The sequence below is a fragment of the Cyprinus carpio genome, unplaced genomic scaffold (assembly GCF_018340385.1).
Source record: "Cyprinus carpio isolate SPL01 unplaced genomic scaffold, ASM1834038v1 S000006513, whole genome shotgun sequence".
NCBI lineage: Eukaryota > Metazoa > Chordata > Actinopteri > Cypriniformes > Cyprinidae > Cyprinus > Cyprinus carpio.
The window spans coordinates 532,167-549,875 of NW_024879181.1; the positions used below are offsets into that span (position 1 = coordinate 532,167).

The 17,709-nt window shown below is 40.6% G+C and overlaps 1 protein-coding gene across 1 annotated transcript; it reads left to right on the forward strand.

Annotated features, from left to right (window-relative positions):
* The first annotated feature begins 273 nt into the window (after positions 1–273).
* On the forward strand, positions 274–4,975 carry LOC109093191 (G1/S-specific cyclin-D1). The gene is given in 6 exon segments (XM_042754412.1): positions 274–750; positions 2,133–2,349; positions 2,729–2,887; positions 4,266–4,360; positions 4,362–4,415; positions 4,506–4,975. Coding segments are annotated over 6 exon segments (879 nt in total). The 5' UTR covers positions 274–552; the 3' UTR covers positions 4,662–4,975.
* Positions 4,976–17,709: the final 12,734 nt, after the last annotated feature.

Here is a 17,709-nt window from a genome sequence, read left to right on the forward strand (position 1 = left end):
TGTTAACAGACTTTGAATTTGACATGAATAAAACTTCGGGTCCTGAGCGCACTGAGTTTCTCAATGCGACGGTGCAGGGCACCTTGATTTGGGCTATTATACCGCCCCCTACCAATATTACTTCACCAATACACATCTTCAGACCCTTTTACCCATTCTTTCCAGCCCCGAAACCCACAACACTAGCAGCTTGCCCCTTGCACCCCCACCCTAGCCTACCCCCCACCGATTCTCCTTGGTCACTCGTCACCCGGCATAGGACCTCCTATTTCCCTACTGCTGAAGAAAGGAGCCAAAGCTCGAGAGAAGACAGTTGTTTAAGATTGATCCTCCGCCCTGAGCAGACAGCCTCTCGCTCTCTCACAGGCTCGCTGCTGCTTTGATCTTCCCTTAACAACAGTCACGTCATAGGGGAGTTTTGTCAAGCGGAGCTGCAGCGAGAGTTTAAGAGGGTTCAGCAGAGGCAGCAAAGCATCCACGGGACCAGTGTCCGAGACGAGATCCAGTTTTCTTTCTTTTTGTCACCGCTAAACCTCGGGCACCGCTGAAGACATGGAACACCAGTTGTTTTGCTGTGAAGTGGATACCATTAGAAGAGCTTACCAAGATAGCAACCTGTTGAATGACCGAGTTTTACAGACAATGCTCAAAGCAGAGGAAATCTATCTTCCATCGCCAAATTATTTCAAGTGTGTTCAGAAAGAAATTGTACCTAAAATGAGGAAAATCGTCGCCACATGGATGCTCGAGGTTTGTTTTGGATAATAGCTGTCTTTTTGTATTAGCTGCACAATTTTGCCTCATGATGTGCTCTTGCTCTTTGGACCCCAAGAACTGTTTAATAAATGTAAACATGTTTAAATGTAACTTGAGCTCTTCAGCAATGTTATCCATCCAAGAACTATCACACGGAAATATGCTGTCCGAATATTATTAGTGATTTTTTTTTGTTGCGTAAAAATAATGTTATATTACGAAAGTAATATCAATCCTACACCTGGGAAGTTTTCCGTGGTTTCCGCTATCGCATTTTTTATTTAAATCGATTATTTTTCCCCGTTCATATGTTTCGTTTCTTATTAATCTAAAGAAAATATAAATGAATTTAGATTTTATTTCAATTTAATACCAATGTACACGTATGCATTCTCACTCGTGCCAGTAGCCTATTATACGCCATCTTTGTTGTCGTTTGCTTAAGTTTTTTATATCTCTAAATTCTAAAATGGAAACATTATTGACATCACTTGCGTAAAGACGCTTACTAGTTGTGCTTTAAATCACAGTTATAATTCAAACCTCATTTTTTGCAAGAAAACGTAATATTTGTATCTTAAAAGTTTTGTTTCTGTTTGCCATACACCTCCTGCACGACGGTCTAAAAATATAATATTTTTTAAGTTTCTAAATTCCATATCGTAATATAAACGGTCGGATTATATTTCCCATCGAATGATTTGGATTTACAGATGTTTAACATTAGATTTAATGCTTTGGAATAATTTATATTAATTTTTTGAAACACCCGCTTCTCGCAAATGTCGCATGCTTCTCTTTGTATGTTGGGGCTTTAGAATTCAATTCATTTCGCATCGTTTTTGTCACTGAATTCGAAAGATGTTTTGCTTTTATTCCAATAAAGCATGCGTTACCCAACATTTACATGTGTTTTTTAAGTCGAGCGCGAAACAATTTTCGTATATTTTTAAATATTTTTTGAAAAGATGACGAACTAGAAAATTGTTTCCTGAACCTAGCTTGGACGCCACCTTTTTGCTTCGGAAAGCAACGACCGCTAACATCAGCAGCAAATTGCAATATTAATACTTTGTCCGATGCTTTAAATTTATATTAACTAAATGATTAAGTACTCTTTTTACCGTTCGCAAAAGTCTCTTTTGTAACTTAACCCTTTCTAGTGCAAACGCACGACTCAGCAGATGCTAAACACGTGGGGCGACTCCATAAGATGAAAGCATAGCAAAAATATATAGCCTATATTTCACTTCGTTTATTTAATTCATTTTCACCCAAATATTAGTTTATTTCGATTCTTACCGCATATTTAGAGGGGAAAGCAGCCAATTATTCGAGATCTTTGTTTTATTATATGTACTTTGTTTTATTTAAAGGTCTGCGAAGAGCAGAAATGCGAAGAGGAAGTCTTTCCGCTGGCTATGAACTACCTGGACAGATTTTTATCTGTGGAGCCCACCAAAAAGACCAGATTACAGCTGTTAGGAGCAACTTGTATGTTTTTGGCCTCTAAAATGAAAGAGACTGTGCCATTAACAGCAGAGAAGTTGTGCATATACACGGACAACTACGTCCGTCCCAGCGAATTATTGGTAATTATTCAACACTTCATAATTATACAGCTTGATGCTGCTTTCTTATATTACATAACTTAAGTCAATTAAAGTCATGCAAGTAAAGTAATTTTGCTCAAAGATGTGTACCTACGTGAATGTCTTGGATAAAAAATCTTTACCAGATACATAGGCTAATTGGATTTGTCTACACATGTAAAGCCACCCCTCAGACATAAATATAAACGCGCATGTTACAAACTTCTTTGTACTTTTTATGTGTCCGCTAATTGAATGTAGGCCTTGCTTGACTGTGTAATTAATCGACATCTCCATCTAGCGGTCAAAGAGTGTAAAATCGGATATGGAAAATGCTCCTTTATGTAAACTTGGGCCTTTTTATATCTCCCCTCGCAGCAAAATGGAACTGCTGGCGCTAAATAAACTGAAGTGGGATCTGGCCTCAGTGACACCACATGATTTCATTGAACACTTCCTCGCCAAACTGCCTATACATCAGAGCTCCAAGCAGATACTACGCAAGCACGCCCAGACGTTTGTGGCCCTCTGTGCAACAGGTATGTTTAACTGTTTGTGTTTAGTTTTACTTTGTGCATATTTATTAATGTAAGAGTATTTGCCTTGGTATAAATATTGCTGACCAAGCAAAAGTATTGAGGGCTTTGTAATGAAACATGCATTGAAGAACCTCCCCTTACCTCACCCAGTTCTTTGCTATCAGGCGAACTTCTTTATTGCAATGGAAAGAGCCATCTCGCTTGTCCTAATTCCTCACTCGCAGTTATTGTAAACCAGTGTGGGCCTCTGCAAGAGAGAGGAAGTCTGTTTCCCTTTTGTGGTGATTGCTGTGACTGCACCATGGCTCCTGAGAAGCCCTGCCTGCTTCACAACACCACTGCTATGCACGCAGTGCATGTGAATCAAAAAGAGGAAGCTGTTTTCTGACATTTTTCTTGTGAAAAGGGCTTCGTAACCTGATATTTTCCTATGTCTAGACATCTTGATGTCCAGGTTTCTTTGATTGAGAGCATGTGCTCAGAAGTTAGGCTGCAAATCCACTTTTTTTTTTGCCCATAACACATCATTATCGCGAAACCTACAGCAGTCAGTTTATCACCTGCCAGAATAAGCCAGTAATGCTTCAGGAGGGAGCTACTCCGGTATATTCCCCACTCACATTTACATGGTGGGTATCACCACAGCTCGCTCCCCTTTTTATGTTTATGACCAGCATTTCTTTGGGAAGTAGCCTGGGATCTCAGCCAGGGAGAGTGTGGTTGGTTGGATACTGGGAAGGGGGTGGGCGCTGGTGAATGAAATGAATGAGCTGGGGTGAAGGCTCCCGTGCCTTTATGCTCAATTTGTCTTGACAATTGCCCTCTCGTCTCTGAGCTAGCAATGTTAGATGACTTCCTATAAGAAAGGCAGTTGTATTTCTCTGTTCGCCATGTGTGGGCGAAGCTCAAAGTGAGAGTATAAGGGAAAGAGGCGGCATTGATTTATAAGCTCCGCTTATTGTCCGTTCAAGTTCTGAACGCACCGGAGCCATTTTGAGCTAGATGTGTTTTATGAAGTAGGAGATTGTAATATCTTGAAAACCCTAAGATGCATGATTTATGGGATGTTTTGGGAATGAGAAGGCTGCAGTAGGGGGTAGCTGGCCCAGGACCTACAGCAAAGTCCTCTGCCTCCCCCCAAAGGCTTTGAGCCCTGCCGCAGAATGGTGTCGGGCCTCAAATGTCACGGACTGTCCCCTACCAACCCTGCTCTCATTATAGTTTAGTCATGCTATGCTTCATTATGAGCTCAATCCCAACTCTAGCTTCTGATCCAATATTGCCCATTTTATTCCTCTTATTCTTTGGGCCACTTACTTTTTGGTGGCTTTTTTGAGAATTTCCTGAGATCTAACCACGGTACGTTTGTTGTTTTCAGATGTCAACTTCATCGCAAGCCCTCCATCCATGATTGCGGCCGGCAGCGTTGCAGCAGCAGTGCAGGGGTTGTACCTCAAAAGCAGCGACAGTTGCCCTCTCGTCCCAGAACCTCACCAACTTCCTCTCACAAGTCATCAGAAGCGACCCTGTAAGTGTTCCAACTTCCGTACTGTATATCACTACAGAAGACCCGATATGTCGTTGTCATTGTTGCTAATCTCCCTGTTTCTCTCCAAAGGACTGTCTGCGATCGTGTCAGGAACAGATCGAGTCCCTGCTGGAATCTAGTCTCAGACAAGCTCAGCAGCACAACATCTCCACAGAGACCAAAAGAGTGGAGGAGGACGTGGACATCTCTTGCACTCCCACAGACGTCAGAGACATTAATATCTGAACGGATCGCTATTCATCTTGTGTGCGATGAATCTCTTCATCTTTGTTTCTGTTGGGTATGGGCTTTGGCCAAAGGCTTCATGGGACAAATGGAAAACGGGCTCACACCTGCACCCCACCATCCGACCAATACCTCGACAACTTGCCCCTCAGCGTGTCCTAACAGTTGACTGCTGAGCGGCATCCCCTGTGGTTTTGACGATTGGGCTATCACTGGCCAGGACCACCAGTGGAGCACAGGGAATGAAAGGAAATCTCAATTCTGTCCTTCGGCCCCCCTCTATGTCCCAAGTCAAAAATAAAACAAGCGAAAAATGATATAGGCTATCTAGGATTTTAAAATTGTATAAACGACAACAGTAGTTGTTACTTGCCCTGACTTGTCGCTGAAAAGACAACGCTGGGTATTTTTATTTCAAGTGTGTCAGAAACTATTTTTGAAAGAGAAGAGACGTTATTTGTATCTTCGATTTCTTTCTCTCATAGATAGTACCTTGTTACACTTGCTACGAGTGCTCCTTGCTTTTTCTGCAACCTAGCCATGTAAATATATATCCCCGCTTGCTATGCCTTTAGTCACTTTTTATATAATTCCTAGACAGATCCCCTAACAAGATTCTCTTCTCTTCCAAAATGGTTTATGTAACCTTAGTATATTTTTTTACGCATGTTATTTTTGTTATGATCTAGAAGGCTGTGGATTGCCAGGGGCTGAGGTTCTAACTTGAGGCCAGACGGAAACATTTCTTCGAATCGTTGCCTTCACTGCCATTAATAATGTATATCGTCATCACTGCCATGACACAATAAGCTTATGTTGTACCTGCTCCCCGGCTGAGCTTGCAGTGTGGTCCACAGTCTGCTTTTTTGTTTAGATTCATGTATTATCTAAAAACCATTCCATTTAAAAAAGAAAAAAAAAAAGCACTTTCAGTCCGTCGTTTAAGGCTGGCTTTTTAGAAGAAAAAAAAAAAAGAAAGAAATTGTTAAAAACAATGAGGGGGAACATGGAATGGAGGACGGAGCAGGTCTCTTTATCTATGGTGTAAGTGGTCTGTATAAGAGAAAGGAGAAGAGGGGGGACATTGAGAAGATATTTGCTCACTGAAGGCTTAAACTGAAGCCCGCGGTGTAGTTTTAATGGCTACGCGATCCTCTTGTCAGAACGGATGGATGCTAGGGAATGTTTAAGGTGCGATCCAACAGAACGCACGTAGAGCGGTAGAAACACTACGATGTTAAATCAAAGATTAAGAACTATTTATTTTTTTTCAGTTCCCCTCTTAAGGCCAGTATGCACGAATGCCCAAGTGTACCTATGTTTGAAGTATGTATAATGACCCGCTAGTTGCTAACTCGTGACACCATAGTTAAAGTATTTTTCCGAGTTGATGTACTCTGGTCTAGATATTGTTAAAACAAAAGTTGTGGCTTAAAGTAGATTTTGCACAAACCCAGAGATGTCAGTTTGTCTTGTGGATCTCTGGAAGGGGAGGAAGATGAGGAGGAGAGATGGTAGGGTGGGAGGCAAAAAAGGGTGATGGCTGGACATCAAAGAGTTAAAGCAGAACTGAGACGTTTGTACCGTGAGGAATAACTTAAGAGGAGAACCTGGGAGAAGACACTCCTCATATTTAGCTGCTATGGAGGGATTTCCAGCAAGTATGAAACTTTCAAATGGAAAACAACAAAAAAAAAAAAGACGCTTCTTTCTCTTGTCTTGTTTTGCTGCTATTTTTTGGTTTGTTTATATGAAATGTCAATACAATGCCATGTAATAGGTTTTAATTTTCTCATAGAAAAATTATGATATTATTGACAACTTTGGTTCTTTTGGTAGGTTTTTTTTTTTTTTTATGTGATCAATTTTTGTTAATTGTGATTTCTACGCTATGCTATTCCCAAAACAAAGAAAAAAAAATTAATAAATAAAAAAAGCAGATGAAAAAATAGTCAAATGTTCCTGTTATACCCCACAATACCTCAACCTACAGTGATTTAGCATTGATTTAGTCTGGGATTTTTCTTTAGTGCTATTTTTATGTTATGTTATTTTATTTTATTTTATTGTTTTTTGGTTTATACCATGCCTGTTAGTCCTGTTGTAAAATGCAAATGAACATGTTAATCATCCTACTGGGTCCTGATGCGAGCGAGTAGAAAGCACATTGAATGGAATTGGTGCCATAAACTCTTTTGAGTTTTTTTTTTTTTTTTTAGCTTGTTTCATTAAAGGAGACTATATACCCACTTAAGCCTCTACTAGCCCATCTTGATGAGTTTATGAAGCTTTTATTTGAAAAATGACACCGTTATACTGCCATGTGTACTTACAAAGCCATAGTTTAACACAGTGCAGATATTCATGTATAAGTGGCTGCCTGTCTTCTTCTGAATACAAGAGACCTGGCATGTCCACATCAACCCGTTGTCTTAATAAATGCTACGCAGCTTCAATCAGCAGTGGTGATTCCCTTCATCTTCTTTTTTTTTGCATAAACCCATGAAATTTGTATCCTTGTAAAGATCCATATATTCAGTGCTTGTGGGATGTTTTGCTTGGTTGTTTTACTTCACTCCCTTTAGCCTTTGACATGGTGCTGCTATGTGTTTGCATTGAGTCTAGAAATGATTTGCTGAAAGAGATGCGGCGATAAGCTAGGAATGATGGAAGAAGTGATTCAGGACCCAGGGGACACAGATTTTTTTATCATCTGTAGTATCAGGAATCTATTTTACCTCAAGGTGGAAATGAAAATACAACTGAATGATTAAAACTAGCTTGTATATTGATACACACACACCTAGAGTCTGTCATGCAATCGAGGAAAAGAGACTGCGGAGTTCCCGAGCTTTTCTCTTGAATGTGTTTTAGGGGAAACTGAGAAATGATTGACTGCATCCTCCCATCCCCACACCATAAAAGCTTGGCTTTTATGTCTTGATTCTGTTGTAAAACAAACCTGTAGTGTCTTTTAGTTCAATATGGCATTCATTCCCAAGGATCAAAGTGTGTTGATCCTGAAATACCACGTCATGGTTTGATTTTTGTTTTGTTTTATTGTTCACAAACCGGTCACTGGTCTGAAATGCACAATTTTGCTGACCCATCTTAGACATGAGGTTAACTAGAATAAAACTTGAGCTTCAAAAACCACTTGTCTTGTGTGATTTGTATTTTTATTGTGCTCGCACAGCTTATAAAGTGTTAAAAAAAATGAAAATTCTGCCATTTCCTTAACCTATTTCAAACCTGTAAGAAAAGTCATTTTTGAAAATATCTGTTTTTTATGTCAATACAATTACATACCTTCAATGTCTATCATTTTAAGTCAAACATTTTTTTTTTTTTTTAATATACTAACAATTTTCTGAATTAAAAATGCAAGGGAAAAAGCGTACACAAGAAGCATTGAATATTAAAGTTCCCTAATTCATCTGAGTTCATCTATGGCACATGTAAAACTATAAAATTAAGTGCTAAAATGTGAAATACATTAGCAATTGCTTAGTAAGGGCGACTTGGGCACATGCCTCCAAAAAAGAGCAGCTGAAAACAGGTTGTTCTTGTTTTTGCTTAAAAACTTTTAGATTCACTAAATATTAATTAAGCAGGAAGCTGAAGATATGTCTGATGTGTACAGCTAAAACAGATTCTGAAAATAACATTTTCAGAGGAAGTGAATGTTGAACTTTGCTGAGGTGAGAAAGGATTGGTCTGTTGAGTAAATAAACGCTGTTCTCTCATGTATCAAGCAGGTGATACCCTTCTTTTATTGTCAGAGTATTATCTGGCATCCCCAACAGACAGTCTTTGATGTTCTGTTTTGAAACACACTGCAGACAGGCCAGCAGGCATCATTCAGGAGACTGCAAGAAAGAAAGAACTCAGACTATTTCACGCACCTTCGCTACCGACTGAGGTTTGAGATAATACTGTCTTTGGCTTTTGTGGGCATTTCAGTGTCTGCAGTTTCAGAGCAAGAAGCAACATTGCTCCCCTCATACACACTATTCCAAAAGCTAAAGTGCTAAGGTTTGCCTTTCCAAGATCTGACATACAAAAACTGAACTCTGTTCACATGTGAAAAGTGCATAGGTAATGTATGTCTTGATAAAAATGATAGAGATAAGTTAAATGACTTCTAAGGTCAGTGTTACAACTTTTTAAACTCTACTTTTGAGCATTTAACTTTTAAAAGTTCCACTAAGCACTGGAACAAACAAGTAGTGTGCTTTTAATCAAAGTATAGGCATAAAGATGATATAGAATTCATAGAGTTGTCCCAAAAAGTGTATTTGGAAACTTATGACCAATGTATGAACGTCATTTTGCATTCAGTAACAAAAAAAATAAACCAGATGGCATCAGGAAACAAAATTAATCTAGAGATTGTCAAAACTAACTTTTTTGTGTATTAACCAACCATAGTGCCAAGGTGATTTTAGAAGATGTATTAAATATGGCTCCTGGAGGGTCAAGGTCTTGAAGAATTTTGCTATAACCCTAAGTAAACACACCCAAACCAGCTAGTCTAGGTCTTCAGGATTACTACAAACTTCTGGTCAGCTAGACTGGAGCTAAACAGTGACTCAATTCAAAACTGTGCACTAGAATACAACTCTTACATTTATGTATTTGGCAGACACTTTTATCCAAAGCAACTTACACTGCATTCAAGGTACACATTTTATTAGTTCTTGGTTTCTCTGGGAACTGAAGATATAACCTTGGCGTTATGGGCATGCTCTATTGTTCGAGCTACAGGAAAGCTTACGCATACTATTTTTACCATGTCTTCATATGGCAGAAAGAAGAGAGTATTATGCTAGAATGTTAATGTGAATTCAGACTCTCTTTAAGTTCAGTCAGGTGTCCAAGCAGAGAGTATCACATTTATAGTTCATTATAACTGTGAACGTGTTTCAACATTTGACCACTATGACTGCATCTTAAATCGCATACTCTCTGAATAAGTACTTTTTTTGTACAAATAGGCCTAATTATTAGACCATTAAAAAGTACATTTTATGTAGTATAAATATTTGTGGTATGAATGTAATCCAGATGTACTACATTCAATTACATTGACATGTGACCTACCAGTGATTCACTGCCATTCACAAATCCTCTCCTGTGATATGATGGGATACACACTTCAGAATCTCACCGGAAATAGTAGGTCATACAGAGACTTGTTGCCTACTGTTTTATGAATACTGTCAACTCTGTTCATATAGGCTGCTGTTACAATTTAGTAGGGTAATGTGTGATTTCAGATGCGACCAAAGTGACATAATTTTTGCCTTTAATTAATTAATTAATTTGAAACCTAACAAATATCTTTCCTTTTTTTTTATTTTTGGCTTGAAAAGTGCACTTTCTGCTGTCTTTCTTTACAATAAATGTAAAGGTTTGATTCATCCAATAAGACAACACTCTTAAAGGGATAGATCACTAAAAAAATAAAATTCTGTCATCATCAATTCACTTTCCAAGCCTATATGGAATTTATTTCTTCTGCAGAAACACACACACACACACAAATTATTTTGACGAATGGTTACTGCTGACTTCCATGTTTGAATGAACAAAAACAAAACTATCCTACAGGTTTGGACTGACATGAGGGTGATTATTTGATGACAGAATTTCCATTTTTGTGTGAACTATTTCTTTAAGTCCTAACAGAGTGATTACAGGTGTCATTGGTAATTGTATTAAACTACATTGTTAATACAGATGAAATATTAAAGGGGCCGTGAACTGCCTTTGTTTTTTTGTTGAATGTTTTTTTTTTATTATTTGTCCTGTTCTCTGAGGTCCACTGATAATGTTATCAATATTTTATTTATAAGTAATAAGCGCTTTTTTCTGTCCTGTTTTTTGACTCACTCATCAGAACGCTCTGTTTGAATAGGCATGGTGGATTGTAGACTCTGAAGTAAATGCCCACCATAAAAAAAGCTATTCACACTTGTGTGTTGCGACATTACTGTCGAATCCAATATAGTCAGCACAGCATTGTCTTTCAGTTTTCAATATTTTGGAAAATCCTGCGTTGAATTTTGCTTTGTTTATAAAATAATCTGCAGTAAAAATCTGCAGTAAAATTAAGCAAACAAAAGACCGAGTTCTTACTGACATGGTCGGGAACTGATCTTTCTTCAGCGCGAGGCGGTGTTTAGCCGCACTATTACATCATAAAGTGGCACACTCCACAAGCTGTTGTTTTTTTGGCAGACTGGCTTCAAAATAAGCTGTTTTAGACTACAACAAAAGTTTTGAGTTCTGAACTTACAGGATGTTTTTTATAGCACAATAACCTCTCATATTTCAAAAGATTAAGGGAATTTTGGTTTCTCAGTTCGTGGACCCCTTTAATAAATTATGTAATGTGAATGGGAGTTTCCTGCTTTTGTCCTGTTAGATTCATAGATAAGCTGCAAGTTAGTTTTTGATTAATTTTATTTGGAAAATAATTACCACTTTTACAAAAATGATTATTTGAACCAAATACAGTGAGGAAATATATTTTTTGATCCCCCGCTGATTTTGTATATTTACCAACTCACAAAGAAAATGAACGGTCTGTAATTTTTATTGGTAGGTTTATTTTAACAGATAGAGACTGTTAAAAATCCAGAAAGAAAAACACAATATATAAAGGTTAGAAACTGATTTGCATTTCAGTGAGTGAAATAAGTCTTTGATCACCCTATCAACCAGCAAGAATTCTGGCTCCCACAGATTGGTTACGTGTCCATGTGGAACACAGATTAGTCCTGTCACTTTAAGAAGTCACTCCTAATGTCAGCTCATTAGGCGTATAAAAGACACCTGGCCACACAATCTGTATCTTTTCCATTCCCACCTCTCCCAGCACCATAGGCAAGACCAAGAGCTGTCAAAGGATGTCAAAGACAAGATTGTAGATCTTGGCTTGAATGGGCTATAAGACCATCAGCAAGAAGCTCGGTGAGAAGGAGACAACTGTTGGTGCGATTATTCAGATATGGAAGAAATACAAAACAAAACCATTGATCGGGCCTCAGTCTGGAGCTCCGTTCAAGATCTCACCTCATGGGTAAGGATGATCATGAGAAAGCTGAGGGATCAGCCCTGAACTACAAGGGAGGAGCTTGTTAATGATCTTAAGGCAGTTTGGGACCACAGTCACCAAGCAAAACATTGGTAACACACTACGCCGCGATGGACAGAAATCCTGCAGCGCCCGCTCAAGAAGGCACATGCACAGGCCCGTTTAAAGTTTGCCAGTGAACATCTAAAGGATGTCAGAGAAGGCTTGGGAGAAAGTGCTCTGGCCAAAATTGATCTCTTTGGCATTAACTTAACTCGCCATGTTTGGAGGGAGAAAAATGCTGACTATGACCCCAAGAACACCATCCTACAGTCAATGTGAAAGCATTATGCATTGGGGCTGTTTTTCTGCTAAGGGTAAGGAGATGACTTAAACGGCATTGAGGGGCAAATGGACAGGCCATGTACTGTAAATTTTGAACGAGAACCGCCTTCCCTCAGCCAGAACACTGAAGATGTGGTCATGGATGGGTCTTCCAGCCTGACCTGAAACATACTGTAGCCAAGGCAACAAAGGAGTGGCTTCAACATTAGAGGCACATTAAGGTCATGGAGTGTCCTAGCCAGACTCCAGACCTCGATCCTATAGAAAATCTGTGGAGGGAGCTGAAACTTCAAGTTGCCAAATGAAACAGCCAAGAAACCTTAAATATCTTTAGAGTGGATCACAAATCCTCTCCTGAGATGTTGCAAACCTGGTGACCAACTACAAAAAAACGTCTTACTGTACCTCTGTGCTTGCCAAGGGTTTCTGCGCCAAGTACTAAGTCATGTTTTTGCTTGGGGATCAAATACTTATTTCACTCACTGAAATGCAAATCAATTGTATTTTTTTTGGTTGATATTCTGTCCCTTATGTTAAAATAAGCATCAGCCTACTATAACAATTACAGACGCTTCATTTCTGGGGCAAGTTGGGCAAACTTTACAAAATCAGCAGGGGATCAAATAAAATATTTTCCTACAATGACTCTGAAATCTGTGTTACATAAATATGAACTGTGAAGGATTCAGTTTGTCATTTTGAGACACTCTCATACCCAGAACTGAAGAATATTATATCAGTGTAATTACAATATATGACTGCTAGTCCAAACTCAACCATCTCCCTCATGACCACATTCGTGCCCCCCCCCCACCTCTACCCCTTCATCTGAGTGATAGTGGTTGAACCTTTCTGTCTGTGCTGTGAATAGGAATTGCGCATTTATCATCCACATCATGAACAGTGCGAGGAGAAGCAAGCAGCCTCAATGCTGAGATTGGAGCTCGTGTTGTGTGTGGTGTTGTGTGGTGTGTGCGGGTAAAGAGTTGGGGGGTATGAGAGCACCAACGGCAAAAAAAAAGGGAGATACTATGCCACCATTCAACTTGCAGGCCTTTTTTTCAAGTGCCCGTCGGTGCATTTGTCACGTCCTCCTTTCATTTCACCACTCTCACACCTGCTCCGAAATTCCTGAACATTTTTTCTGAACCTTCCCGCGTCCTGCTTCATTTTCTCGACTCCCTCCCTTTCGCTGGCCCCATCACTCTGTTCCACCAACGTGAAAGGAAACCAAAGAGAAACAGTGCCTCCCTCTACCTCGTTCACAGACTCAAGCCCTCTGTCTTACACCCCCCAAGTTCATGTTCTTCTTGTTCTGCATTTTGGAAATAAGCTCTCCCCCCCACTCTCTCAAGCTCGGCACACACACAAATACTGAGAAGATGTGTATCATTTATGGGATCAAACAAATAACAAAGGAGGACACTGACTCTACTGCCACGTGCCTCATGGAACTTTAACTATGAGATCAACAATATGAAAACATTAAAGGGATAATTCACCCAAAAATGAACCATCATGTATCATTTACTCAGCCTCGCGCTGATCAAAACCTGTGTGACTGACTTCTTTTGAAGATAAAACATCCCATTTAAACTGAGAATTGAAAGTCAGTAGGATTCCAGTGTTGCATTCACCCCCAAAGCTATCTTCTTGCAGACAGGTTTGGAATGACCGCGGCTGATTTAATTGATGACAGACTTGAAATCCTCTGTATGATACAATTTCTTAACATATAGTCAGGTGGCACCAAAAGTATTTATAAACATAAATCATGTTATTCCATAACTGCTTGACTTTCTTCTAGAAAATAAGAATGTTTACCCTGAAAAAAATGTGTTTTGAATCCAGACAATGCAATCGCTAAATTTCATCTGATGTTGTTTCAACACTACAAAATATCTTCTTTTGTATAGGGTTATTGAAATGACCTTTGCATGAGTAATACATGATGATACCCCCTTTTTTGGGGGAGTATTTCTTTAACACCTCTTGAAACTTGAACCACAATTCAAAATTGCATCAGACTCCTTCATTGTATAGATTGCCAAAATATCAAACACAAGCATGGGTTTATTTTTAAAGAACAAGCATAAAAAAAAAGATGATAAACCAATAGATTCATTTAACTAATCCTTTTGTTATTTTCTAATGATTATTCAGTTCCCATTACTGTATAATATATGTAGTTCTGGCTTCCTTTCCATCCCTCAACCAAAACTTTGTATGACTCCACCAGCACCCAAAATGATCCGATGTGTAGCGGCTGACCTGGAGAGGTCTTCAGGGGAAGAGCATGGTTTTATTCTGTCAGGGCCTCAGAAGGTGCCGCCAACAGGCTAGTGTGCGTTCCTGCTGCTGCCCACATCGTAGACCAGCTGCCTCTCTAGAAAACACCCTTAATCTGCTGCCCACTCCGTCGTGCTGATATTCTGATCTGCACCTCATACTTCAAATGTGAAAACAAAGGGGGCGGGAGCGGGAACAAAACCGAGTACGTCGTACAAGCCCCCTGGTCGCTCTCGCACTGGCCCCACTTCAGCAATTGTTGCAGCCACAGCAACTGTCCCCCTTCTGGGCCCGCGTGTAGCGGCACGGCCGGCCAACCTATCCGTCCGGCGGACTCTGCTGGCCACCCGGACCACAGCCCGAGGAAGGACCCCAGGATCGGCGTTCAGGCCTTTAGGATAGGGGTGGTTCGCCCCGGGACTCCTCGGGGAAAAATGGGATTCTCCCAAATGGCAGATGTGTAATGTCTCCTCACTCTCTAGCCTCCAAATTATTTTATATCTTAAAATATCAACTAGATGTATAATAAACTGAAATCCAGCAACACACACCATGCGACACATCAAACATGTTATTCTAAAAATATTTTGAAAATATCCATATTATCATTCCCCATAAATAACTAGAAAAATCTAATTTAGAACCGCTTTTTTTTTTTTTTAACTCCCCCCCTGACTGTCTTATCTTCTTGCCCTGTTTTATTATCGCCATGGCCTTAACACATCAAGCTTTGCAGCGTCCTAACCTGTAGTCCAGTGTAAACGTTACCCCTTTCTTGGACTCTGTCTGTGCTGCTTATCTCCAGTTAAACACTGTTTTTACAAGCCCCCCCCCTTGCGTTCCTTGCAGTTGATCGCCCGGCCGTGCCACCTGCCGGCCAAAAACCTTTCCTCCCATTTCACCACCAGATGGCGTTGTTAACGTCTCTTCTTTGTCGAAATCCCCACACCGCCGGGTTAACAATGGTTTCCATGTACACCAAACCCCCTTGGGAGAACGAAGAGGATTCTTATGAGGACCGTGGCTTGGCTTGTCTGGATCTAAAGTAACTCCTCCCCACTGCATTGTCTATTTCGCACATCTGATCTCCCTTTCCACCCTTCACACACCTACGAATAGCACGCCAATCTTCCAATCCGTGTTTTTAGCCTTCCGTGTTCGCGCGTGTGTTCCAGACCCCAGAATTTGCCTCACGTGTCGAGTGTGAGCGTGCTCCCCCGCGTCCTATCTTATACACACGGCAGGGTGAAACACCACAACACTCTGAATCAGGACTGTTTCGTCTGCCCAGCGGCTCCTCATGGCGTGCTCACAGGCGGAATGGAGGCGCTCTGCGCCTTGCCACGGCTGCTGTCCGGCCCCTGACCTCTTCGAAGGACATCCTGTTGCTCTCTTACCTATTCTTCCAGTCTGTTGGCCCCGTCAAGTAAACGAGCCCCCTGGAGCGGTGCACTGTGTTCCGGCTGGGGGAATTTTGTTGCTTCCCCAGTAAAAACACCACTTCGAACCCAGGTCACGTTGCATTTTAACCCCGCGCTGATGGGCAGGTTTGCTGACATTCCATTGTCTAAACTGGGCCACCACCCTTTCCATGTTTCCTCTTGAAGCGGTGTGAGAGAGGTCCCCTCCTACTGGAAAGTTTTGGATCACTCCAATCCGCAGATTCCTTATGCCTTCCGCCCTTTCTACAAGTCGGGAAGAAATATATGATTCCTCTCTCCTCCTCTTAATACTACTGCTGAAAAGCAGTGTTTGAATGTTTCCTCCGCACACATGCCTTGCTGTCACATCATGCTGTTGCGAAGGGCGCTTCCATGCCAGGGCACCTCCATAAATAAAAAGAACTGAAAAAAAAAACCCCCCCCCCAGAGAGCTCAGATCTTCGTGCATTTACCTCGTTTGCCTCGCTTACTCCCCGTCAATATTCCCTCTATGGGTAATGTATGGAAACTGTAGGCTATCTATGCGGCCCTGGCCCACAAACCAAGTCCCCCGTTTGCACGGAGGGCCTTTGTCGCCATCGCCAACCATCACATTGCTGGGTCAAAACCTATTGCTTTTTGTGTTGTTTGTTTTTTGCTGGGGGTTTTATCACAAAAATCATTCGGGTTTTATGTAATGTTCGTGTGATTATTTTGTACTTTTCCTACCATAAAGATCTCAAAAACTTACCTTCTGGATAAGTACTATGCATTGCTATGAACCTTCATTTGGACCCCTCCCGGCGATTTTCTCAATATTTCGATTTCTTTTTTTTTTTGCTTCTGGCACCGTCAGATTCCAGATGTTCAAACAGTGTATCCAGCCAAATACTGTCCTCTCCTAACAAACCAACACGTCAATGGAAAGCTAATTCAGTTCAGTTTATGTACTCTTAAATTTTTAAAAAAAATCCCGACCCTTGGTGTTCGGTCTTGTCTCAGGTTATTCCTGTTCCCACCCGTCGAGCCCCCCATGTTTCTCAATATTTTTTCACAAACACTAACAGACAGGAGGAAAACTCCCCCCCTAAGAACTACAATTCATCCTGTAATCCTCTCCTGTAAGGTAATAATAATCTCTTCCCGGATACTGCGGGTAATGCTGCGCGGTGCCTGGCCGTCTTGTAAACCCCGATTTTATGCATGCCCGAACGTCATGTCTTAACTGTTCTCCCCGTCTCTCTCACCCGCCATGCACCACGATTTCCTCAAACCCTTCCTGATACCCTTCATCACGAAACCTGAAAACAAGAGGGACGTTATGAGACAGTCACTGAAACTAACGTTAAACAGCCACGCTGAACTACTGAGAGAGAAAAGACATAAAAAAAAAAACTCAGTGACGAATACGTGTACGTGTATAATCACGCGCTGATTTAGCCTGTCATCAGCCATGATAATGGAGTCAAATAGAATCATCACCGTCGGACACAAAAAGCCATTTTACAATAAAATGATTTGTTTTTCTATCCCGAAGTTTTCGCTGATGGACACTAGCTTCCGGAAGTCGTTCTTCTTCGTTGCAGTTGGGCTGATGTTAACACGATGCGCCAGGACCACCACAGCGCCTCTTCTGGGAGGGAGAGTAAACCGAAGCAAGTTTCGATTTTTATGAATCGATCAAAATAAAGTGAAATGTCACATTTGTTCTAAACTGAAAGAACGACTTTATCTTGAATTTTAAGGCAGAACATGTCATTCAATCATACTTACATGTTTCATTTACCTCGTTTTAACTTTAGTTTACATTCAGAGCTACACCGAGGACAAAATCCCTCTTTTTTCAGGTGTCATAATTCAACAGGTAAGATTTTTCCGTTTTTCTTACTCCTCGTAAATTGTGAATAAATAG